This window comes from Chamaea fasciata, unplaced genomic scaffold, assembly GCF_029207755.1.
Source record: "Chamaea fasciata isolate MVZ Bird 193981 ecotype frontalis unplaced genomic scaffold, bChaFas1.0.hap1 SCAF_4, whole genome shotgun sequence".
Classification (NCBI taxonomy): domain Eukaryota; kingdom Metazoa; phylum Chordata; class Aves; order Passeriformes; family Sylviidae; genus Chamaea; species Chamaea fasciata.
The window spans coordinates 1262648-1287281 of NW_027094089.1; the positions used below are offsets into that span (position 1 = coordinate 1262648).

At 50.4% G+C, this 24634-nt stretch overlaps 2 protein-coding genes and 2 non-coding genes across 4 annotated transcripts; all 4 read left to right on the forward strand.

The window, feature by feature from the left end:
• Nucleotides 1-15821: 15821 nt before the first annotated feature.
• Nucleotides 15822-20167, forward strand: RPL17 (ribosomal protein L17). Its single transcript, XM_066180698.1, has 7 exons — nt 15822-15846; nt 16190-16242; nt 16350-16390; nt 17597-17731; nt 18591-18689; nt 19417-19608; nt 20076-20167. The coding sequence occupies exons 2-7, from the start codon at nt 16203-16205 to the stop codon at nt 20121-20123; spliced, it is 555 nt and encodes a 184-aa protein (XP_066036795.1). The 5' UTR covers nt 15822-15846; nt 16190-16202; the 3' UTR covers nt 20124-20167.
• Nucleotides 16043-16111, forward strand: LOC136289083 (small nucleolar RNA SNORD58). The gene has a single exon (XR_010720707.1). It is a non-coding gene; the product is annotated as a small nucleolar RNA SNORD58 (small nucleolar RNA).
• Nucleotides 19679-19751, forward strand: LOC136289077 (small nucleolar RNA SNORD58). The gene has a single exon (XR_010720702.1). It is a non-coding gene; the product is annotated as a small nucleolar RNA SNORD58 (small nucleolar RNA).
• Nucleotides 20168-20609: 442 nt separating the features above from the next.
• CUNH18orf32 (chromosome unknown C18orf32 homolog) lies at nt 20610-24634 on the forward strand. The gene is made up of 4 exons (XM_066180699.1): nt 20610-20651; nt 21214-21302; nt 22908-23132; nt 23792-24634. The coding sequence occupies exons 3-4, from the start codon at nt 22917-22919 to the stop codon at nt 23864-23866; spliced, it is 291 nt and encodes a 96-aa protein (XP_066036796.1). The 5' UTR covers nt 20610-20651; nt 21214-21302; nt 22908-22916; the 3' UTR covers nt 23867-24634.

The following is a 24634-nucleotide window of genomic DNA, read 5'->3' on the forward strand; positions in this document are numbered from 1 at the left end:
GGCTCGGGAGGACGGACGGACGGACGGACAGAGCGCCGGAGCCGGGCAGGGATGAATGGATGGACACACGCACGGGCGGACGCGCGGCGGCGCCGCTTTAAGTGGCACCATGGGGCGGGGCCAATGCGCCGCTCCCATTGGTCACGCCCTCCGTGACGTCACGCGGGATGAATGGGAGGCCACGCCCCGCGTGGGGGGGTCCCCGGAGGTCCCCAGCGGTGACACCGAGGGACACAGGGGACATGCGGGGGCTTGGTGGCAGTCACAGAGTCCCCAGCACCGACACCCCGAGGGGCACAGGGGACATGTGGGGGGCTTGGTGGCAATCACAGAATCCCCAGCGCTGACACCCCGAGGGGCACAGGGGACATGCGGGGGGCTTGGTGGCAGTCACAGAGTCCCCAGCGCTGACACCGAGGGACACAGGGGACATGCGGGGGGCTTGGTGGCAGTCACAGAGTCCCCAGCGGTGACACCCCAAGGGGCACAGGGGACATGTGGGTGCTTGGTGGCAGTCACAGAGTCCCCAGCGCTGACACCCCGAGGGGCACGGGGGACATGTGGGGGGCTTGGTGGCAGTCGCAGAGTCCCCAGCATTGACACCCCAAGGGGCACGGGGGACATGTGGGGGCTTGGTGGCAGTCACAGAGTCCCCAGCGCTGACACCCCGAGGGGCACGGGGGACATGCAGCCCGGCGTGGGGAACTGGCGGGTGTTTTGGGAGGGGTCTCACAGGTGCTGACCCCCTCTTGCTGCGGCCCCACCCCACATGCCAGTGGGGTCTGTCCTCTCCATCTCCACCCGTGGGAACCCGCAGAATTTGGCCACTTGGGCCCTCTGGACCTGACGGGCACGAGATGCTTCCCACAGGGCACTGCCCGAGTCGCAGGCCACCACCTTCTGCAGTAGGTTATTGATACCGTAAATAATTCTGAACTCAAAAATTAACCATTTATTTCTACTTTTTTATTACTTGTATATTTACCTGTTAATGATGAGTGACAAGTTATTCCACTTTATGCGGCTGCTGTCTCACCACACTTTGTAAGAAGAGGTCATACTCTGGGGACACGATTTTCCTGCTCTCTTTTTCATACGCTTCTGCAGCCCCGTGGATCTACATTTTCTCCAAACTCACAGAAGAAAGCAAGGGGAGGGCACCAGGGTAAAGGAAAAAAAGTGTAGGCAAATGATGGGCAAAGATGAGGAGTGTGGTGTCCCATCCCTAAGGTGACGGGAGCACTCAGGATGCTCACGTTCAAAAGAAAATATTTAAGTCTTTCCTTTAAAAGTTTTCCTTTCCTTTCCTTTCCATTTAAAAGTTTTCCTTTCCTTTTCCTTTAAAAGTTTTATTAGAAAATTGCATGCTTGGCATGGAAATTGGTGTGTTTGTTCCTGATTTTCTTGTATAAACATGGTGGATGGATGGATGGATGGATGGATGGATGGATGGATGGATGGGAAAGAAGGAAGGAAGGAAGGAAGGAAGGAAGGAAGGAAGGAAGGAAGGAAGGAAGGAAGGAAGGAAGGAAGGAAGGAAGGAAGGAAGGAAGGAAGGAAGGAAGGAAGGAAGGAAGGAAGGAAGGAAGGAAGGAAGGAAGGAAGGAAGGAAGGAAGGAAGGAAGGAAGGAAGGAAGGAAGGAAGGAAGGAAGGAAGGAAGGAAGGATGCAAAATCACGCACAGAAATTGCTTTAGCCCTCCTAGTAGCTACAAATGGAGAGAATTGATCTGACTTTCTGGCAGTGCTTTCTCAGGGTACTCAGTTTGTACACCACATCTCTGTGAGCCTTCCTCAGCCCAGACACCTCCTGACTCCCTCTGGATTGGCCGCTGGACTAGATGGTCATTGTAGGTCACTTCCAACTGAAATACTCTATTCTATTCTATTCTATTCTATTCTATTCTATTCTATTCTATTCTATTCTATTCTATTCTATTTTTCCTCTCTTATATGTGACAGGTTGTGACTGGGGACTGCTGCTCCTCTCCTCTTTGGGGATCATTCCTAGAACCTCTTAATTTCTGACTCTGCAGGATGAATACGTGTTCTGGGATCTCCTCGAGCAGGTCCTGTTTCCAGAGGGAGGAGATGATGCTCGTGTTCCTCAGGGAGCATGGGACTGAGCAGAATGTCCTGAGGATGCAGCCTCTCCTCTGCAGCTGTGTGGTCCCTCTAGAGGAGCAGCATCCTGACAGCACTGACCTAAGACAGAAAGGACCCAAATTTTTCAGCTGCTGTCCACTACTGGACTTACTCCTGCAGGAAATGAATCAGCCAAGCCTCGTCACCAAACGCCTCATCATTTAAAAAATTTCTGGTGCCAACAAACCCCTTCCAGACTGCTGACCACCACGACATTATCGTGGTTTAACCACGACGTCTTCTCATTCTCCTTCTGTTGTCTCTTGCTATTGTAAAGCTCCTGCTTTTGTTTGTGCAACTCCAGGCTGTGGGCGGGGAGTCGTGGTCTTTGCCTCTGGCTTCCCAGAGTGACAGTAGCAGTGAGAATAGCTTAGCAACAGCAAGGAAAAAGTGCATCAAAATAATTCCTGGCTGCTTCGGCTGAAAGGTGATGATCATCTGGGGAGACGCTCAGGGTCTGTTGTGATGGGCATCGTATCAACTCACAGAGTGTGGCTCAGCACTGACCTCTCTGTAACCCTCGTGGCCTGGGGGGAAGGAGGCTCCCACCCAGAGCTGCTTGGAAAATAGCTGTTCGTTAAGCCAAATAACTTTTAAGGGAATATTCCTCGTTTTGATGAGTTTTTCCACTGGAAAAGATTTCATGGCTCCCAGATGGAATTTCTGGATATTGTAGTAAGTAACAAATAATAAACCAGGGTGAAATGGATAGTAACCCGCTTCAAAGGACATGGAAGCTCGAGAGTTACAACATTGTAGGGATGTTGGAGGCTTTGCCTCAGCAGCTGGTATGAGGGGGACAATGCCTGTGGAGACAGTGGCTGTTCTTGGGGGTGTCTTTCTGGCTTTCTTCCTCTCTCCCTGGCTTCATTCCTACGTGATTTCCTAAAGGTCTCAATCCAGTCCAAAGGCAGAAGAGGAATGTTTCTGAAATTATGAGTGTTTTTATAGGAAATAGGAAAACGTTCCACTCAGCTGTAGTCACAAGCGCTTTGCAGGTGTGGGTGCTGGGTGGCTGAGTCTGGTTTCTTCTTCTTCTTCACCAGACACGGTGAGTCAGAGCAGAGCCATGAAATGTGGAGGTAGAAGGTACATGAGAGGAGCCAAGCTTCTTTTAGTAGCAAAAAGCTAAAATCAGTATGATATGTAAATTAAGATGCACAAATATTTAAAGGTCTGAAATCTGCTGGTGCTCTCAGGGAAGGACTAGACAGGTTTTACAGCCGCAGCATTTAATTTGAGAGGTTTCCACACCCATGCATCCATCATGGAGACACTTCCAATGTTCTATACAGGAAGAGCATCTCAAACTTGGGTTATAGTCAGCGTCTTCTGCCAGAGATCAGCATCCCTGACAGAAATGACTTCAAGGAGACTGAAGCCAGAAGACTTCAGCAAAATAATTGTCATGAATGCCTTCTTTTCCCCGTCTTTATAATTAGCTTGTGGGCACCTGCTTTCCTCGCAGAAACGGCCGCACCATTAAAGAGATAAGCATTAAAGGAAAGGGGAAAACTCTTCATCACCACACCACCTCTTCAAAAACCCGTAGGGGTAGAGTAGATCTGGTGCGAGCGGTTCTGGAGATAACAAGGAAAACTAACAGCAGCCTTTTGCGTGAACAGCGCTGCCAAGATTGCATCCCTCATCCTCCCCCAGATGACCTGCCGTGCAAAAAAGCAGCAGAGAGAGAGTTCTGTGGCCCAGGACAGGGTACCACTGCTGACAGGAGGAATTTGTACAGTATTCCTGTGGCTATGATTGCATCCTGTTGTGTTCACGCCGCTGAGAGGACCCAAGTGGAACACTTGGACACTCCTGTCAGGGAAAAATTGTGTCTCCTGGCCTTGTGAAGTGGTTAGTGGAAACAAAGGCGTACCAACTGGAGTTAAAGATGCTCCCATTAACAATTTCTCATTTGAACAACCTAAAGAGTGATGTCACGGCCGTAGGTCAGATATTCAGGGTCAGGGAGCGCATTTAGAAACCTGAGAGTGCTTTACCCAGCTCTCCATTCCGCCTGCCTGGTACTTCCATTCTACAAGGAAAGAGGGAGTAGGATTTACAGGATAGGAGGAGAGGAGAGAAAGGGATCTCTTTCTCTCTGGGTTTGTTTTTTTTTTAGTTATAAAGAAGTTGCTATTTTCAAATACAAAACACAGGCAGTACAGTCCAATGGATTTGGTGCTAGTTCCCCACATGGCTCCTTCTGCCTACTTTGTTTCTGAGATGACAGAGGAGGAGAGGTAGCAAACAAGCTGAGAGAGGGAAGGGCTGCTCGGATGGCAGCAACCTTGGGGTGTGCTGAGCTGGGGCCAAGGCCTGGGAAGAACCCCCACATCAGAGGGGTTGCAGAGCTGACTGCACCCCAAGAGGTCTGAGAGTCTGGAGAGGCAGCTCTCCAGTGAAATATCCTCCTGGGTTAATCTTGGCATCACCCTGTGCCTGCTCAGCCTTGGAACTCTTGGTTTGTCATCGCCCCATCACACCACAATTATTTTCTGCTTAGTGCTCGCTGCAGAGAGGGGACGTATTATTTCTGCGGCACAGTTCCTGCTCTGGATGTTTTTGTTCTGAGAGTATCAAACTGCGGTGAAAACAGGCCGTGGTATCTTTGTTTCACAGTCACTCCTTACCCCACAAAATTTTGCCTCCCCTCCTCAGCCTTTGAAATACGTCCCCTCTATGAACACACTTTATAGGACCGATACCTCATAACCCTGTGTAGGTTTGTTTGCTTACAGAAGAGGCTAATCTCCACCAGGTTATGAAATCAGCTCACATGCTTCAGTGGCCTTACCCACTATTGATATCCCGTTCGATCCCCGTTGAGCTGTCTTTGTTGGAGGTAACCCCTTCTCCTACTCTTTCTAAGCTGATTTCTTAAGCCACCTCATTCAAGTCCCACATCCCCGTGGTATTTAGATGTAGTAAAAATGACTGGGGGGAAAATAAATGGCAGCTAGCGAGTCCACTAAACTGTCTGACTATTAATGGTCCTGTTAGTTGCAAATTTACTTTACCACAAAGCCCCCAGCATGTAATCCTTAGATGAATGCCTTTGATTGTGAGGGAATATTTACAGCTGACCCTGCCAGCAGTCTGCAAACCTGCAATGGGCCTCCTGTCCCACATTAAATCCGCTGGCATCTGTTCCTGGGTTCTTATCAAACACATGCTCTGTTGGTGCAGTGTTTGGTCTGTAGCGCTCGCGGATACGGTGGGCCTTGAAGAATAAATCCCCGCATTCCTGAGAAATGCTAATTCTTGTGAACGTTGTCACACAGGGTTACAGTTTGTACCTGTCTCCAGGCATCGCCATCCACCGGGAGGTTTCCAGGAGGCTTTGATCCCTGCTGGCTGCCCCCTCCCCACGGCAGGACCCCAGTCCTGCCTCTGGACCACCCTTCACCACAGACAGAATTCTTCTTCCTTCTTCAAACTTCTGCCATTTTCCTGGACATGTATGAGCAACAGGAATGATTTTTATGATGGTTTTAATCTCTCTTCGCCCCTGCCCATGTCTTGCATGAGTGCCTGGGTTGCTGCGAGACCTTCAAGTGTTCTTGCCCTCCTTTAGCCCCAGCAGGGCTGCGCAGGAGCTCAGGCTGGAAGCCAGAGAGAGCTCTGTGTGCCCTGACGCCTGTGCACTGTGTCCAAGCAGACAAGTGGAATTCAGCTTGTCATTCCCAGCATGTCTCGTGCTCCATGAGACGGATCCAGGCTGCTCGGCCGCTTTGTGTCAGACAGAAGGCCCGGTGGTGTGTGGTGGGCATGCTCCATCCACTCCGCAGACAAGGATGCCTTTAGGTCTGTGCCGAAGAATTACGTGTATTTTCACTCTTCTTACGCTTTAACGCAAAATTCACAGTTTTACATCCAAGCTGGATGAATGCTGAGCGTGTCTGGGCTTGAACACGGACTTGGAGCCAAGACCATTGGCAGTGCAGAGGTGTTGTGGGTGGCCAGAGGGATATTTGCTTCTGCTCCTTTCTGAGCTCCTGTTCTGGTGGGATTGGAGAAACATCTCAGAAGTTTGTGTTTGCTTGGTCCTTCAGCTGGTGGACAGTGAGGCCTCAACAGAGCTTCTGCTTTAAGTCTCCTGCACCCAGCAAAGAAAAAATGCGAAAATAAGAGGAGCCTGGGACTGCTAGAGAGTCAAGAGAGGAGTTGGTAGGGCAGCTGTTTGCTTTAGGGATTGCTTTAGAGTGCATATCCTTATCCAAATGCTTTTTCTTCAGATCTGCAGGAAATGTTCGGCCCAAGTGTGGAGTGGATGTGGTAGGACCACCAGTGAGGTGAACCCAACGCTCATCTGGGCTGCAGTGCCAGCAGAGACTGTGACAACTGGCAGAGCAAGCAGTTGCTCTCCTGCCCACTGAGATGGGTCTGTTGGACTGGCCAGAGCTCTGGCTTTGGGATTATTTCTGGCAATTAGCAGGTAAAAAAAATCTTGGAGTTCAGCATTTTGGCAGAATAATGAGTAAGTTGACATCTCCTTCTTTTCTGAAAACTCTCCAGTATTATGCCCAAACCAGTTGTCTGGAGGCAGGTTGGAAAGGGCTTGGAGCAACCTCATCTAGTGGAAGGTGTCCCTGCTCATGGCAAGGGCTTTGGAAACAGATGGATCTCTAACCTACCCATTCTATCATTCTATTACTAATTTTCAACACTCCTAAATCCACTTTAAATCTGCCTCAGGCTTTAAAAACTGATCTTGTAATTCTGGATGGGCACCAAACCTATGAAACTCTGAGCACACCACTCCATTTCCAGTGTCTGCTGGAAAGAAAACAAGTTTTTTATTAAAATCAATTAATTCGTCGCTTACTTTAGCAAAGCCCTGTAAAAACATAGGTTAGTTCTCACCATTATTGTTAATTTGTATCCAAGCTTTATGATTGCAAATCTCGGTTAATTGTTTTGTTTTGTTTTGTTTTGTTTTGTTTTGTTTTGTTTTGTTTTGTTTTGTTTTGTTTTGTTTAGTTTTTTCCTGGGCGGTTATTGTGCCAGCTCACACAAGTTCTTCATCTATTTCTGGTCCTGATTGCTGATTCAGCTGGTGTTTCGGAGACCCTGTGGCAGTATTTCACTGTGATTCACACACTGAAGAGCAATCGTATTTTAAACCACAAACACAGACTTCACGCAGTAGCCTTTGTGTGAAGGAAAAGGGTGACAAACAGCTTGAGGACAGGAATAAGCTGCACAAGACGCGGCTGTGTATCATCAAGGCCAGCGTCATTTGTTCCCCCGCACCTTGTTCTTCCTTTGCCCTCCCCTTTGAATCATTTGTCTTCCCCAATCCATAAAGCGCAGAGATAGGATCTGCATGAGATAGGGGAAAGCCTCAAATCACGTTGGAAATACAGGGAGTCTCCTGCTTTTCTCAGAAGTCGGCTTTACTTACACCAACAGTATTTCTCATTTCTGTTTTAACCAGGTTACACATTTTACTTTGATAACTCATCCCTGAATCCATTCTTATCACTCAAGGTCTCAATGAAAAGGACACCTACCACATCTGTTTGCAGAGTCTGCAACGGGATGATGGGACGCTGATCCTCATCAGGTACTGTTTCACCTTCTGGCCATTTATTCCTAATTGCCTAACTTCTCCCATTTGTAGTGTTTATTGAGTGTGTGGAGCTTATTAGGAAGAGTCGAAGGCTCTGTAATTAATTAGGAAGAGTTTGAAGCATTTCTTAGTGCCTTGAACTTATGTTCCTCTCTGTTGTGTACAGATGCTGTTCACTTTCATCCAAGACTTACCAATCCAAGGCCAGATGTGCAGAAGGACTGCAGTGGTGGCATAGGGAAAAAAAAAAAACGGGCATCCCAGTAGAGGTCAGGGCTGCATTACCAGGAGTGTGACAGCCAGGTCAAGGTGAGGCATTCTGCCCCTCTGCCCCTGTGCTCAGGTGAGAGCCCACCTGCAGAGCTGCCCCAGCCCTGGCTCCAACAGCACAAGGACGTGGAGCTGCTGCAGCCAGTGCAGAGGAGGCCACGGAGATGCTGCCAGGGCTGGAGCCCCTCTGCTCTGGAGCCAGCCTGGGACACCTGGGGCTCTTCAGCTGCACAAGAGAAGGCTCCAGGGAGAGCTCCCAGCCCCTGCCAGGGCCTCAAGGGGCTCCAGGAGAGCTGCACAGGGACTGGGGACAAGGCCTGCAGGGACAGGACACAGGCAATGGCTTCCCAGTGCCAGAGGGCAGGGCCAGATGGGATCTGGGGAAGGAATTGGTGGGTGTGAGGGTGGGGAGGCCCTGGCACAGGGTGCCCAGAGCAGCTGTGGCTGCCCCTGGATCCCTGGCAGTGTCCAAGGCCAGGTTGGAGCAAGCTGGTCTACTGGAAGGTATCCCTGCCCACAGCAGGGGGTTGAAATTAGAAGATTTTTAAGATCCCTTCCAACCCAAATCATTCTGGAACTCTGTTCTATGATATCCTTTACAGAGCAAAGGTGGCATCTTCTTAGCAGAGGCCTCTGGGCCGGCAGGACAGGGGAGCAGTAGCAGCACAGGTCCCCAGTCTGGGATATGGGTGCAGGACCCATCCCACTAATCAGCTCCCTGAAGGGAACTCCCCTTGTGCCACTCCTTGTGTCTCTCCTCCCGTGCCTGTGCAGGATGCAGGTCCAGCACCTGAGTGAGTCACAGAGCAGCTGACGGTGAGGGCTGTGGGCGAGCTGGAGGTGTGCTGCCTCAGGGGGCCCCCTGCCACAGCCTTGCCCGGCAGTCCCTACCCATCATATGACCTTCCCAAGCGCTGCATGTGACTGGGCCATGCACGCTGGAAAAGACCAGGCAGAGCAGAGGGGAGAGGCTGGAGAGGGGGAGGGCGGCGCAGCTAGAGAGGATTAATAAGTTGGACAGATAGGGAAAGCCTTCAAACGGGGGGGGGGGGGGCTTGTGTCAGAGTTGTTGCAACAGCAAAGAGGGAAGTAGATGGATGACTGGAAGACAGGCATGGAGCAAGCTGGGAAGCAGGGATGACCTCAGAGGTGACATTTGGAACCAAAGTATTTCGCGTCCTGTGGAGAGGAATCAAAGTGGTTTGCGTCTTGTGGAGAGGAACACGCTGCAGTCGTCAGAGCTGGAGGGATCAGAAACCCAGGAAGAATCTCTGACCATAAGAATAGTAAGCAGTGACCACAAAAACCACGCACTGAGATGAAAAATGAAGATGCTGCAAAGATTGCTATGGACACAGAGTTTAGATGTTCAGGGTTGTTGCTTCTTGCTGTGCCCTGAACAGAAAGCTGTCCGTTGGCTGAAACTTTGGCACAGGTTGTGTTAATAGGCATCATCCAAGCTCATCTCCCAGCTCTGAGCAGAACTCTGCAAAGCCAGGTCCTGTCTGTAAGGACGGTCCTGTCCCACGTCCTTGCAAGCTTTGTCTGCCAGCAGGGAGGTGGAGAAGCCCCTGGAAGAGAAAAGTGAGTTTGGTTGTGGTGTTTCAGCTGGTCCAGAGGAGCAGGGCAGCTGCAAAAACAGCCGCCAGAGTTACAGAATCATGGAATCATTTAAGGGTGGAAAATATCTCTAAGGTGATTGACTCCAATGCCAGCCCAGCACAGCCACACTAATAATCACGACTGTAACAGAGGAGAGGAGGAGGAGGAGGAGGAGGATTCTTTGATCCATTTTGTTTAGGAGGTGCAGTGCAACAAAGGGAGTTGGAGGCTCTGTTTCACAGTACAGGGCACACTCAGCTTTAGAAATGTTGACAGGATTCACAGATCAAGAGAAGCTGAGGCTGGGAAGGGCCAGTGAAGGCTTCCCAGACCAACCCCCCCCCTCCCCGCAACTCAGGGCAGAGTCAGCCAGAGCTGATTGCCCAGGATATTGTCTCTGGCCCACCTGCTTCAGGGCTCAACCATTCTCTGTTGTTCCAACAGAATTCCCCATAGTTTAATTTGTGACTAAACTGTGGGCAATACCCCTGATATCCCTGATTCTGGGGATAATTTAGGTTTCATTAATCAAAAGCACATTTAAAGCACTACTTCTTGGCTATGAGTTAGACAGTTTAGGGCAAATACAACCCCAGGATGTAATTTATCCCAGAAAGTGTTTGTGATCAGGCACTTACATGATGCCTTTATTCATTCATCACAGAGATTGTCTCCACTCCTGGCCACTAAAGCGAGGAACGGGCAGTCATAGACCTCCAATCTGCGTAAATGCGTTTGCTGTCAAAAACTGCACTGAATAAACACAAACTTCAGCTACAAGGTTACTTAATCACACAGGAGGTTTGTTTTACCAGTGATTCCCTCCTAGCTGGGTGTGTAGGGGGTGGATGAACCCGTAGCTCTGGAAAATATGCCGAAAAAGGTTGAGCATTGAGACAACATCACTGATTGCTGTGTTTTTTCGTTTTTTTTTTCTTTTTGTTTTGACTATGATCCTGGCAGGCAGGTCACCAGCAGCGTGGGGAAGGTGCTGTGGCTGCTGCGTCACCTTCAGCGGTGGTGATGGTGAGGACTGATATTCAGCCCTCCTGACGCTCCCCAGCTCTTTCCTCACCCTTGCTCTGGGTACAGCACACAGACGACCAAAAATTATTTAAATAGGATGTGCAGGTACTCTCTCCTTGTAAAGAACTGCCTGGGTTTTAGGAGGACTCACTGGGAACCAAAAGCGTTTTGGTTGTTCACGTGTTTTAGATGATACACTTAGGATGAGTTATACATGGACATGTGTGGACAGATATATGCACATAAATATATGCATATAAATAACTTATATGCTTAAGGAGGGATCTTCTGGCTCCCTACGGAAGCATCTCTTCCTGAGAGTCACAGGGTGGAATACGTAACGTAATTGAGCTCTCCACGTGAGCAAGACAGAATTGCTGAAGCAGAGCAAATCTCTGAGGAAGGTCAGTCCATCTTCCGGAGGTGCATTTTCCCCTTTTCCATGGAGTGACAGGAGAAAGGGCAATGGCTTCCCACTGCCAGAGAGCAGGGATAGAGAGGATACTGAGAAGGAATTCTTCCCTGTGAGGGCGGGGAGGCCCTGGCACAGATTCCCAGGGAAGCTGTGGCTGCCCCTGGATCCCTGGCAGTGTCCAAGTCCAGGTTGGACAGGGCTTGGAGCAACCTGGGACAGTGGAAGGTGTCCTTGCCCATGGCAGTGGGTGGGACTGGATGATCTTCCAAGCCCCTTGCATCCCAAACTATTCCACGACTCTGATTCTATGATCTTGCTGCTGTGACTCACTGCCTGGGTCAGTAGATTGTTTTAAGATGCTTGTGGAGAGCCCTTTAGCTGGGGAACTTGCCTACCATGTGTCCAAGTGCCCCTGTTTTGCTGACTGTGGGAGGAAAAGGCAAACAGTGTGGGTGAGCTGTACCTCTGGGGGAGCCCTGCATCCAGGACGAGGAGGGCAGGAGACCATAGCCTGGTCAGCAGAGAGGGTTTCACACAAAGAAGGTGCAGGCAGCTGTCTGATGGTTGGAAAGCCTCGGTGTTTGCAGCATTCAAGCTGGTTTCAATTTAAAATGTCTTTGTCTTCAAGATTTTCTGCTTAAACATTAGGACAAGGAAACATTTGTGTGCAATTTCATGAATGACAGTTTAATATCCCCACATAACCCTTGGACTCCAAAAGCTGGGTCTCTAAGAGAAATGCCAAGATATCTCCAAAAAGATTTGAGGAGTTGGCTTCCATTCCTGTGCAAGGAACAGGCCAGGCCCTCTCCTGTAGAAGAGCAGATACGGGGTGTGTTTTAGCGAGCTGGAGTTAAGCTGGGTCAGCCAGCCCCGGTGTTTCTGTGTCACAGGGGGTTCAGCACAGCCCCTCCTGTGGCTGTTAGAAGACCCTCTGTCAGAAATTACTCCCCCAAGCCAGGTGTGTGCTTGAGTTCTTTATAAACCAGGCCTGGAAGGTGAACAGGAAGGTCCCCTGGTTGGAAATGAACTCCATGTGGTTTTAGAGCTGCCACAAAGACATAACCCCAGACAGTGAAAACTTAACTCGAGCCAGTCTTGGAGCTCACCTCTGCTCAGCAGGGGTGATGACTGTCAGGGACGGTTGGCACATTGTCACATTTGGCTCCCAGTAGCACTGATAAGGCTGCTTGTTTACCCACAGCTAAAGACACAAAAGCACTTATGTGAGGTAAGACTCCTGTACCTGAACACTCCCCACTGCCTGCTGGGCCTTTCCACTGCAGGACAAGGGGTGCAGCCCCATTCCAGCCCCAGGAGAACAGCCAGAGGAGAGAATCATGGGATCAATGAATGGCTGGGGTTGGAAGGGACCTTAGAGCTCATCCAGTTTCACCCCCTGCCATGGACAGGGACATCTTCCACTATCACAGGCTGCTCCAAGCCCCATCCAGCCTGGCCTTGGACGCTGCCAGGGATGCAGGGGCAGCCACAGCTGCTCTGGGCACCCTGTGCCAGGGCCTCCCCACCCTCACAGCCACCAATTCCTTCCCATCTATCCCTGCTCACTGCGTGGGGGAAGCCATTCCCTGTGTCCTGTCCCTCCACCCTTTGCCCCAAGTCTCTCTCCAGCTCTCCTGGAGCTCCTCCAGAAGGCTCTGCTTGGAGTCTTCTCTTGTCCAGGTGAACATGAGCCCCCAGCTCTCCCAGCCTGGCTGCAGAGCAGAGGAGATGGCAGAAAGCTCTGCTGCCGTTGTAATCAACCCTTCACAGGAGGACGTTCCCAGCAGCAGCCCCCAGAGCGCAAGGCAGAGGCTCTGCTCAGGCCCAAGCACAGCTGGGTGTTTGTTGTCCATACCTGCTGGGGATGGCAGCAGCGGAGTCTGAGGTAAAGTCCTCTGGATTTGAGCTCCCAGTACAATTAGCAGGCAGCTCCTTCCAACGCAGGAGTTTTCAAGAACACAGTTTTGAATTTACCTGCTTGAGTTTTCTGCTTAGGATCCAAAAGCTCCCTTGAAGTCAGCTCATACAACCCAAACATCCCAGGCAGGTGGTGCAGTGGGGGAACAACACGGTAGAATCCCAACCAGGGCACAAGCTCAGCTGCCTCAGTCCTGATCCCAGCACCAGGCACGTGCCGGGCTGCCCACAAGAGCTCTTGTCAAGCTTCCAGCAAAGCTGAAAACATGCAAGTCAGGGAATGGGCACGGCCCCGAGGCTGCCAGAGCTCCAGGAACGTTTGGACAATGCTCTCAGGGATGCACAGGCTGGGATTGTTGGGGTGCCTGTGTAGGGCCAACAGCTGGACTCCACGGCCCTGGTGAGCATTTTCCATCTCAGGATACTCTGTGATTCTGTGCTAACCTCCCACCACTCCAAACCCTGAGCAGCTGAGCAAAACAGTTCCACCTGTAGGGAAACAGAAAATACATTTATTTTGCGTTTGATTCATGAACACAGGTGATAATCCCCATCACGTGTCAAGTACTTGTGTTTCACACCTCCCCTCCAGCTTTCCTTGAATGTCTCCTTGCTTCTGTGCTCTGCTGCCAAGAGGCAGCCGTGTGTAAAAGGTGCTTCCCATGGAAAGACTGGGTTCCTGCCCCAGAAGAAGACAGAGGAAGGTGCAGAGGGAAGGGCAGGCAGGATGAAGAAGAGTTGCATTCAGGAGAGGGGATTCCTCTTCCTCTGCGGAAGTGTTTGAGGACCTCAGCATCAGCCAGTTCTAATTTATTGTACCCAGAAACTTAGGGCTATTTACTCTTCCCCACAGAAGTGGTGGGGCTGCCCCTGGATCCCTGGGAGTGTCCAAGGCCAGGCTGGATGGGGCTTGGAGCAACCTGGGACAGTGGAAGGTGTCCCTGCCATGGGCAGGGATAAAGATAAGAAATAAAGAGATGTGATAAAGAGAAGAAATAACATTTGCCCACACCCCGGTATTTGAGATCAGTGCTTGAAAGTTGCTTGGAGACTTTGCAGAGAGCTTCCCCAAAACCAAAGAAAAAGGCACATTTTAAGGCAGGTAAAAGGAGAGCAGCAGTAACAGCTAGACCTCTTACGGTTTTTAACCATGTAAATATTTGTGATAGCTCAAATATTTTCCTCTTCCCATCTGGGTGAAATCCTAGCTGCAGAGCTTTGGGGCTTTTTAGTCCTGAACAAGAGATCCAAAAACAACCTCCTGCTCATGGCATTTACATCGGCAGCAAGCTCTTCCTCTGCTTATTTCTAAACCCAGAGTTAAACCCAGACCCTCATGCTGGGGAGGTGCCTGCACACCAGATTACTGCCCTCTCAGGAGTGTGTCTCTTCTTTTTTTCCCCCGCATTCTGTCTTTTTCTTTTTTTCTCAATGAGACTTCTGCTGCAGCTGGGCACCACTTTCAGGAAACGTTTTGTTTTTATTGACTTGCTTCCCAAGCAGTTCTAGTCGCCAATGCCGCCTCAAACGGGAAAGAAAAATCTTTTATTTCAGTGAGTCAGTCTGTGATTATTTTATAATGGTGCAGAAAATGCCAGTTGAGGTTTATAAATATAAATTTGAACGAATCTCTTGGTGCTGGTCTCCTGGACAGCTCTGTGAGCAATGTGCTGCTCTATCCGCGTCCTGAGCTGCCATCTAATGGTGAACACGGCGGTGGGTGCTGGGAGGAGAGTTAGACGCGATTACCTCAAAGGTTTTTCCAAACGTAAGAATTTTATGCTCTCTCAGGTGGAGGATCGGGTTCTGCTCCCTCACAACGAGGGAGCAGAACAAGAGGAAACGGCCTCAGGGGAGGTTCAGGTTGAATATCAGGAGGAATTTCCTCATGGAAAGGACTTGGAAGGGGCTGCCCAGGGAGGTGTTGGAGTCTCCATCTCCAGAGGTGTCCAAGGAACGCTTGGACATGGCACTGAGTGCTCTGGGCTGGTGACAAGGTGGGGATGGGTCACAGGCTGCACTCGACGGTCTCGGAAGTCTTTTCCACCCCGAGTGACTGAATCACAGAACCACAGAATATCCTGAGTGGGAAAACACTCACAGGGACCACTGAGTCCAGCTCCTCACCAATCCCACCCTGGGCATCCCTGGTAGAGCTGTCCAAGCTCTCCTGGAGCTCTGGGGCCGTGCCCATTCCCTGGGGAGCCTGGGCAGTGCCTGAACCCTCTGGGGGAAGAACCTTTCCTGGTATCCCACCTAAACCTCCCTGGCACAGCTCCAGCTGTTCGCTGGGTGCTGTCAGTGGTCACCAGAGAGAAGAGATCAATGCCTGACCTTCCTCTTCCCTCACGGTAAAGTTTTAAACTGCGCCGACTCTCCCCTTCCTCCAGCAGCACAGGCCAAGCGCCCCCCGCGGCCCCTCATACAGCTCCCCCTCAAGGCCCTTCACCATTCCCGCAGCCATCCTTTTGGCGCTAACAGTTTCACATCTTTTATGGCAGCGACCAACACTGCCCACAGCGTTCAAGGCGAGGCCGCACCGGCGCGGGGCGGGGCAACCCCCTCCCTCGGGCGGCTGGTGGTGCCGTGCCAGACGCACGCCGATTTCCTCACTACAAGCACCTGCACCATGAGCTGAGGGTGAATACCGCGCTGTCTTCCCCCATAGCAGCATGAATACCGCGGCGTCTTCCCCCACAGCAGGATTTATTCACAGGGACAGCGAGGAAACGGCTCTATTCGCACCACGCCCTCACGGCGAGCCCCCGCCGCCATCTTGGGGGCGGAGCGGCCCCGCGGCCGTCCCTCCCCGCGCGAAATCTCGCGAGACGCGCGCGCGCGCTGGCGGCGCGCCCCGCCCTTTCCTCTTCCTCTTCGGCCGCCGCCCCGAGGTGAGGAGACATGGTCGGCCCGGTCCCCGCGCCATCCACCGCCATCCGCCCCCATCCCGCCCCATCCCCGCCGGCAGCGGCGTCCCGGGCACCGGGATGGCTGCGACAATGCCCCGTGTCCGCGGTATTCCCTGGGATGGCGCGCGGGAGGGCGGGCGCGGGTGCGGGGAAGGGACAGGCCTGAGAGATTTCGTGGCTGCGATGATGACTCTCTTAGGACACCTTTGGATGTAACTGTGAAAAGAACGCGTTATTTCTGAGCAGCTGCGGCGGTAAGGGGAGCAGTCCGGGTCCTGCGTGCCGGTGTTGGGAGGTTTAAAATGTTTTAATCGGTGTTTTTCAGTTGAGCTCTCAAGATGGTGCGCTACTCACTGGATCCGGAGAACCCCACGAAATGTGAGTTGCTGTTTTAGGAGAGTTCGTGTGGGAGTTCCGTGTTTTAGGAGTTTCATGGGACCAGTGAGGTTTTGACTTTAAAACGTGGTCTTTTTTCTTTCCTGCAGCATGCAAGTCGCGGGGATCTAACCTGCGTGTGCACTTCAAGGTAAGGGGTGTGAGGTTAGCAGGACTTGCAAGTTATTTTGCTGTTTTACGTGGGGGTTTTTTTGTTAGTTTTTGTTGTTATTTTTTAAAAGAGGCCCAGGCTGCTTTGGATTGAAACGGATTGTAGGGATAATCTCTTTTCACTGTGCCGTGTTTAGGGATTGAGCTCCCATCTAGCGTGGCCCTGGAAACTTCCAGGGATGCAGGGGCAGCCACAGCTGCTCTGGGCACCCTGTGCCAGGGCCTGCCCACCCTCACAGCCACCAATTCCTTCCCAATGTCCCGTCTTTCTTTTTAAGGAAGTGTCTTCTACTCTTCAGTCGTTAAAGGATTGCTGTTAGCTGCTCGGCAATGGTCTCCATCCACATAAAAATAAGAGTCTGGATTCTAAAATTGCACTTGTCTAATTCATGTAACAAAACACGGGAGCAAAACAGCTGGGGGGTGAATTTATCAGACATTAGGCTAGTGCTTAGTGTGAAATTTGTCTCGTTTCTCCTGCTCTCTTTGGTTGTGTGGCGTTTGGCACAAGGACCTCAGTGTAGACAAGGCTTAGGTGCAGAAAAGAATTCCAAGGTGTTATTGAATCACAAAACCGGAACTTAGCAGATCATTTACTGCTTAATATAATACAAAGTTTTCACTTTGGTTTATTTTTTAATGAATAGCTATAATTATAGCTAGAGCGGGCTTACAAAATTAGTAAATGCTGTTAAGAAGACTGGTTTTTTATCCTTAATTTTTATTTCTGATCCTTTTCTTATGATTCCTTTAGAGAAAATAACATTGTTAACAGTTGTCTCAGTGTTTCTTCCTCGACTGAGATGCTATATTTGACATTTTAGTAGGGATTTATCCATCCTTTGCTTTTTTTTTTTGATTACTGGCCAGAGAGGAGCTGTGAGAAGTACAAGTACTTACATTACAATTTTATTAAGAGTTACAAATTTCCTTGCTGGATTTAGCCACTAGGTTAAAAAAAAAAAAGGTGTGCTGGAACCACAAATTCAGCAGTGGTTAGGGTTAGAAAAATGGGTAATGAAGGAAAAAAAATATTTTTCTTTCTTTGATTTGGGTCTTCTATGGTGAGTGCTTTCTTTGCAGCAGAAAGAATTGTATCCTGGGAGGGGAGAGGAGTGGTTGTGCTGGTGCTGTCCCTTGGAAAGGTTTGATCAGGGGATCTTTTCTCTGTGCTCTTTGCTGGCAGAACACTCGAGAGACGGCGCAGGCCATCAAGGGCATGCACATCCGCAAGGCCACCAAGTACCTGAAGGATGTCACCCTGAAGAAGCAGTGTGTCCCCTTCCGGCGCTACAACGGCGGCGTCGGGCGCTGCGCCCAGGTGAGCCCCTGGAAACGTGGCCAAGGAGCCTCGGGATGGGGGTGCCAGGGACACAGAGGGGATGTGGGGATGATGTGGGCATCGCCTATCGCTGCTGGTGGTAAAACTGGCCTTGGAACACGGAATCATGGCGTGGTTTGGGGTGGCGGGGACCCCAGAGCTCATCTCACTCCGCTAACCTGGCATGGTCTTCCACCAGAGCAGGTTGCTCAAGAGGGAAAAAAAGAGGGGATATTCATTCCAGAAGATGCGTCTGCTTGTAGTGTCTGTGTTTAGTTGGCAGCATCAAGTCAAGGGAATAAATTTTGTTGGGATTGCTGCACGGCAGAATAGAATAGATTATAATCTGTAAAGTGTGAGGTCCTTAGCACGGGAAGGACAAAGATTTGTTGGAGCCAGTCCAGGGGAGGCCTCGGAGATGCTGCCAGCGCTGGAGCCCCTCTGCTCTGGAGCCAGCCTGGGACACCTGGGGCTCTTCAGCTGCACAAGAGAAGGCTCCAGGGAGAGCTCCCAGCCCCTGCCAGGGCCTCAAGGGGCTCCAGGAGAGCTGCACAGGGACTGGGGACAAGGCCTGCAGGGACAGGACACGGGCAATGGCTTCCCAGTGCCAGAGGGCAGGGCCAGATGGGATCTGGGGAAGGAATTGGTGGGTGTGAGGGTGGGGAGGCCCTGGCACAGGGTGCCCAGAGCAGCTGTGGCTGCCCCTGCATCCCTGGCAGTGGAATGTGTCCCTGCCCATGGCAGGGGTGGCACTGGATGGGCTTTAGGGTCTCCTCCAGCCCAGGCCGTTCTGTGATAATGGCAAGTTAAAGGTGTATAAAAGGTAAATTGGAGTCTGATTGCTGTCCTCTCTTTGCAGGCCAAGCAGTGGGGCTGGACACAGGGCCGCTGGCCCAAGAAGAGTGCAGAGTTCCTGCTGCACATGCTGAAGAATGCAGAGAGCAATGCTGAGCTCAAGGTGGGTGTTGCTGAGCAAAGAAGGGTGGTGCCGTGCTGTCAGCGCCCCTGGCCTGGGTGTCACTGACCTGGACAGCTACTTGCCACCTTTTTTGTCCAAAAAAATGAATTGTCTGGAGGCTTTGGTGGAGCTCCCTGTTTAAAGCAGGTTATGTGTGGTCTTAAGTTGAAATGGCAGCAACCATTTTTCACAGGGAAAAACTAAATTTAAATTTTTTTTCACACAAAAGGGCTGCTCAGATCTCTCAAAATCTGCAAAACTGAAATCTGCAGACTCTTGGTCAGTTGCTGTCTTCATTATAGTGCTGAATTTGGTAGCTTTGTTGGCAGCGTTGGAATAATTTGTGACACCTTTGAGTAACCATGAAATATCCATTAGACAATGAGCCATCAGCACAATTTTAAATTGTTTGTGAGGGGTGGCCTTTGTGATTTTAAATGGCACTGCCAAGCTCAGCCGTTCTGTTGGCAGATCCTTGGACACCCCTAAGCTCCATGGCATCGCTCAACTTGGCTGTGTCAGTGGGGAATCCTTGGAAAACCCTCAGTGCTATGGCACCACCAAGCCTGGGTGTGTTAGTGGTAAATCCTTGGAAAACCTTGAGCTCCGTGACACCACCAAGCGTGGCTGTTCCACTGCCCAGCAGTGGTGTCTGGGGCGATCCCTCACGTTTTTGCTGCCGAGATAAATTATTTAAAGCTGAAAACGGGATTTTCTCCCTTGGCAGGGTCTGGATGTGGACTCCCTGGTCATCGAGCACATCCAGGTGAACAAGGCTCCCAAGATGCGCCGGCGCACGTACCGGGCTCACGGCAGGATCAACCCCTACATGAGCTCCCCGTGCCACATCGAGATGATCCTCACCGAGAAGGAGCAGATCGTGCCCAAGCCAGAGGAGGAAGTTGCCCAGAAGAAAAAGGTAGAGTGTGTTGTTCATGTGTTACTCTGTCACTGTAACTCTGTCGGGAGAGATCCCGCAGACAGAGGGGTTGCTGTGATGACTATCTTAGGACACCTTTGGAATGCCCATGAAAAAAAAAAACCAAGTTCTTTCTGAGCAACCCCGCTTGTTAATTTTCAACAAAAGTGTTAAGTACTTGAAAACCCTAAGAACAGTTTTAATTCCACAGAGGTTTATCTTCATTCCCTCAAAGCAGCTACAGCATTCCCGGACTGTGTGTGAGCCCTGGGTGTGTGCAGTAAACTAAGTTGAATTTAAAGCCAGCAAGCAGTGTGCTGCTGGTAGGGATTCCTGTTCACCTGCAGGTGTGATGAGTGTATCATTTTGTGAGGGAATTCCAAACAGTTCTTAGCACTCCTAAAAGAGAACTTTGGGATGTTTTGGAAAGTCTCATTTCACCGTTTCCTTCTTTATTTGTTTCCCAGATATCTCAGAAGAAGCTGAAGAAGCAAAAGCTAATGGCTCGGGAGTAAATCTGCCTGGACAGATGTACATAAATAAAATTCTGAAATTTGGATTGCTTGTGTTTTGCTTCAAATTCTGACCTGGTGCTGGGTATTTCTCTGGGGCAGGGCCAGTGAATGTTACGGAGCCATAGAGAGGTTTGGCTGGGAAGGGATTTGGAAAGGCATCCAGCTCCAGTCCCTGCCATGGGCAGGGACACCTTCCACTATCCCAGGCTGCTCCAAGCCCCGTCCAACCTGGCCTTGGACACTGCCAGGGACGCAGGGGCAGCCACAGCTGCTCTGGGCACCCTGTGCCAGGGCCTCCCCACCTTCACAGCCACCAATTCCTTCCCAAGATCCGACCTTCAAGCCGGCCTGCGGGGTCCATCCCACAATTCCCCCCTGTCCCAAATCCGGGATATTCGGGAATCCTGTCCGTGTCCCTATTCTCGCGGCTGTGGGCGGGGCCTGGCGCGTCACGTGGTGTGCGCCGTCGCATGCCATTGGCCGGAAGCGCCGCCCCGGAAGCGCGGGGCCGTTCCGGTGCGGGCGCAGGTGGGTGCGGAGCGCCGGGAGCACCGGGAACAGGGAATAGTCCCTTCCCCGCATCCCACCTACCCTGGCACCCACATCCCGCCTCACCCTACCCCACACGGCCCGCGTGTGCCCGGCGGCGCCCGGGGCTGACGGGCTGCGCCGGCCCCAGCCGCCCTCGGAGAGCGGAACGGTAGCGCCTGACATTATCCGGCCTCCTCAGGCTGGCTCGTCCTTTATGGAAAACGGGGGAAACCCGGCGGTTTGGCGCTCGTAGCGGTTTTCGGCCGGCGGGGACGAAGGCGTGCCGTGCCGAGGATTGCCGGCCCCGCCGCGGGGCTGGCGGAGGGCGCAGCACCGCCCGTCACAGCGGACACCCGGCCCGGCACCGTCCCACCGCCTTCCCTTCCCTTCCCTTCCCTTCCCTTCCCTTCCCTTCCCTTCCCTTCCCTTCCCTTCCCTTCCCTTCCCTTCCCTTCCCTTCCCTTCCCTTCCCTTCCCTTCCCTTCCCTTCCCTTCCCTTCCCTTCCCTTCCCTTCCCTTCCCTTCCCTTCTTTATTGTTCTTTTCTCCCTGCTGACCAGGTGGCGGAGCATCGCCGAAGTCACCGAGGGGATTCCTCAGGGCGCTGTTCCACCCTGATCCCAGGGGATCGCTGGTGCATCGGGAGGAGGTACGGAGGGTGTTTTGGTCGGGAATCTCGACAGGAAGCGGCTGCAGAGGCAGCACAACGCGTGCTGTCTCCCTAGGAGGGAGCCTGGAGGGACAGGACACAGGGAATGGCAGGAAGATGGGATCTGGGGAAGGAATTGGTGGCTGTGAGGGTGGGGAGGCCCTGGCACAGGGTGCCCAGAGCAGCTGTGGCTGCCCCTGGATCCCTGGAAGTTTCCAAGGCCAGGTTGGATGGGGCTTGGAGCAGCCTGGGACAGTGGAAGGTGTCCCTGCCCATGGCAGGGGATAAAACGCAATTATTTTTAAGCTCTCTTCCTACCAAAATAATTCCGTAATTCTGTAATGATTCTACAGCCTGAGGTGTTCCCTCCAGCCACTTTATTCCGCTGCTGGATGAATCCACGTTTTGCTGGGAATTTAATATTTAGGAAGTTCTGGTGGAGACACTTATCTGAAATTTTTTTTTTTAATAATTGTAAAGAATTAACCCATTTTTGTTGTCTCGATATAAGATTCTTCTCAGACTTCAGAGGGTACATTTAAGCTGTATTTGAAGCAGCCAGAACAGAACCTGGAAGCAGTCAGCTGGGAACTGATACTCTGTTTTTCCACAGGGCTAAAAATCTTCGGGATAGCTAAAAAAAAAAAAAAAGGAAAAAAAAAGGCAAAACTGACCCCTAGTGATGTATGCACATCTGTTTCTCCATTCTCCATCTTGGAAAGCTTTTGTTTTGCTTCTTGCTGTGGGAACTGAGATGTCAGCAGCCTAGAGAGGGGGACTGTGAAGGGCAAAGTTTGTGGCAGCAGACTGTGTCTAATATATTGCTCGTCAGCACTGGCAGAGACAGGTCCAGCCCTAATTAACTGTTTCCTCTCCCAGCTGATCCTCTGTGCCTCCTTGCTTTCCTTTTCTGCCTTTTCCTTTTTTTTTTTTTTTTTCTTTTGGCATAGACTCCAAGGTGTGAATTTTGAAGACTTGTGGGGTTTTGGTGAGAGGGCATGGTTCATTTTCTCATAGTTATCTGTATGGGGTTGGTGTGGGATCAAGTGAGGGCAGGAGGAGGAAAGTAACCCATATTCTAATTCTCTCAAATCCTGACTGGAATTTTTTTTCCCCGTTTCCCACTGTCCCGCCCTTCAGTGGTAGCGACCCATTTGGATGGATTTGCTCTCTGCTGTCTAATTTCAAATAAAAATGGGTTGAGCAAAATAAAACCTTTGGGCTCTTAATAGAGCAGGAACTGGGCTAAACTTTGTGCGGTTTAAGTAAAAACTCTTGTTTCCTGAATTTGTTTTTCTTAGCTGCCCCTGTAGGACTGATGGATTAATAGCAAATCGGTTTGCATTTGTTTTGTTTCTTTTTTTTTTTTTTTTTTTTTTTGTTTAAAATGGCAAGAGCGTCCCCTTTGTTGGGGGCTTTATAACATTGGAACGCGCAGCCTTTTTGAAACTTTAGCAGCTGACCTATCATTAGAGAATAACCTGTGCTCGAATATCAAACGCGTTCTTTATTTACTGCGTAAATACTGTTTCCCCAGCGAACGCCGCCACCCTAAGCTGTTTGGTTTTTTCTTTTCCCCCCCTCACCATCTCCGTGCCAGAGCAGGAGGAGGCCATGGTGTGCATCCCCTGCATCGTGATCCCCGTCCTGCTGTGGGTCTACAAGAAGTTTGTGGAGCCCTACATCTACCCCGTGATTGCGCCCTTCATCAAGCGCGTCTGGCCCAAGAGGGCCGTGCAGGAGCCGCCAGACACCAGGCAGGGCACAGGGGACCTGCAGGGACCCGCAGCCACCAAGGGAGGCCAGGAGGATGGATCTGAGAGCCACAAAGTAAGGTTGATTCCCCCAGCTGAGCCGAATGAGCCACCCAGTGGCACCTCGGGGCAGCTGCCGGTAGCCGGGTGTTTACGGATGATCTTATTTACAGATATTTCGGTGGCTGTTTAATTAAAAACAACACTAACATGCCAGCTAGAAGGTTGCTTCAAGACACCTTCTGGTCTCGGAGGAGTGGGGGTTGTGCCCGTACCCTGAAACAGCTTAATTAATTAAATTTTTTGTAACAGCTGGCTGTTCTTTCAGAGGGGGGAAAAAAAAAAAAAAAAAAAAAACAAAAGGCGAAGTATTTGGTAAATTGCAACAGGTGTACGAAGCGGAGATTAAAAACAGCCCCTCTCTTCAGCCAGCTCTGCCACCCGTAATGGGGGAGGATGCTTAGTGCATATAAATTTATGCTTTTATTATTTATTGTCCGTCACGACACAAGGAGTTGTAAGTGTTGTCGTTGCCCTCATTCCTCCTTTCCCCCTGAGGCAGTAATAATTTGTAAATCTGCACAGACACCACCACTTTTGGTTCTTGCCCCGTATGTCTTCACAGATCTTTACTGGCCTTGCTTCTAAAAGCCATTTTTGTCACCAGCTGTTCCTGTTTTAGGTGTGAAGTTCTAATCTGACATCTCATTAATGAAAATGTGTTTTTATTTGCAGTCTGAAAGCAATGGCATTGCAAATGGAAGTGCTGCGAGAAGATCCATGGGAGTTTATGACAAGAAAACGGCTTAGAGGATTTAATTCCTAAAGGATTTTATTCCTTCATGTCCAGTATGAACTGCTGATATTCCTCTCACTTTGAGACTTTTTCCTTTGCACATTTTAGTGGAATAAAAAAAAATCATTGCTTGCAGAAGAGAGTCTCTTTTGCCACTAAAATGGCAACTGGCTTCTTTGTTTGTTTAAAATATTTGAAAGCTGAAGTTCTTGTACTTTTCTCGCTGGAACTACTTTGCATCTACCATCTGTTTGGTGTGGTTAGAGTTTAGGTTAAATAACTTAAGAATAAATCTGTCTGTGGAAGGTAATTGTATCTTAGCATCTTGATGTCACTAAGTGCTAGTGCAGTACTTGAGGCTTTCACCTTAAAGGCTTTATCTGTTCTTGGTGAGGAACTGTGGACTGCATTGTGACAGCAAAAGCTCATCATTTATCTATGAAGAATTTAGAATTTTCATGTCAAATCTACGGATGGGCTAAAGGAGTTACGCTACATACAAAATTTACTTAGCTTACTAAAAGCAGAAAGTCTTGATGTGATACTTTCCTTTAATTATTTTCCTTGAAATGTTATGCCTTTTTTTTTTTTTTCTTTTCCCTGAAGAGGAGCAGCAGAGGCATGATGCAAGACAATGTTGCTTTATGTTCTGTTGTAGTGATTTAAAATGGTGCAGTTCTGGCTTTAAAAAAAAAAAACCAAACCCAACGTCCAACTAAACCCTCTTCAACATGCTTGTGGAATTTTCATTGTAATAAACTAGGATTTTACTTAAAAAATAA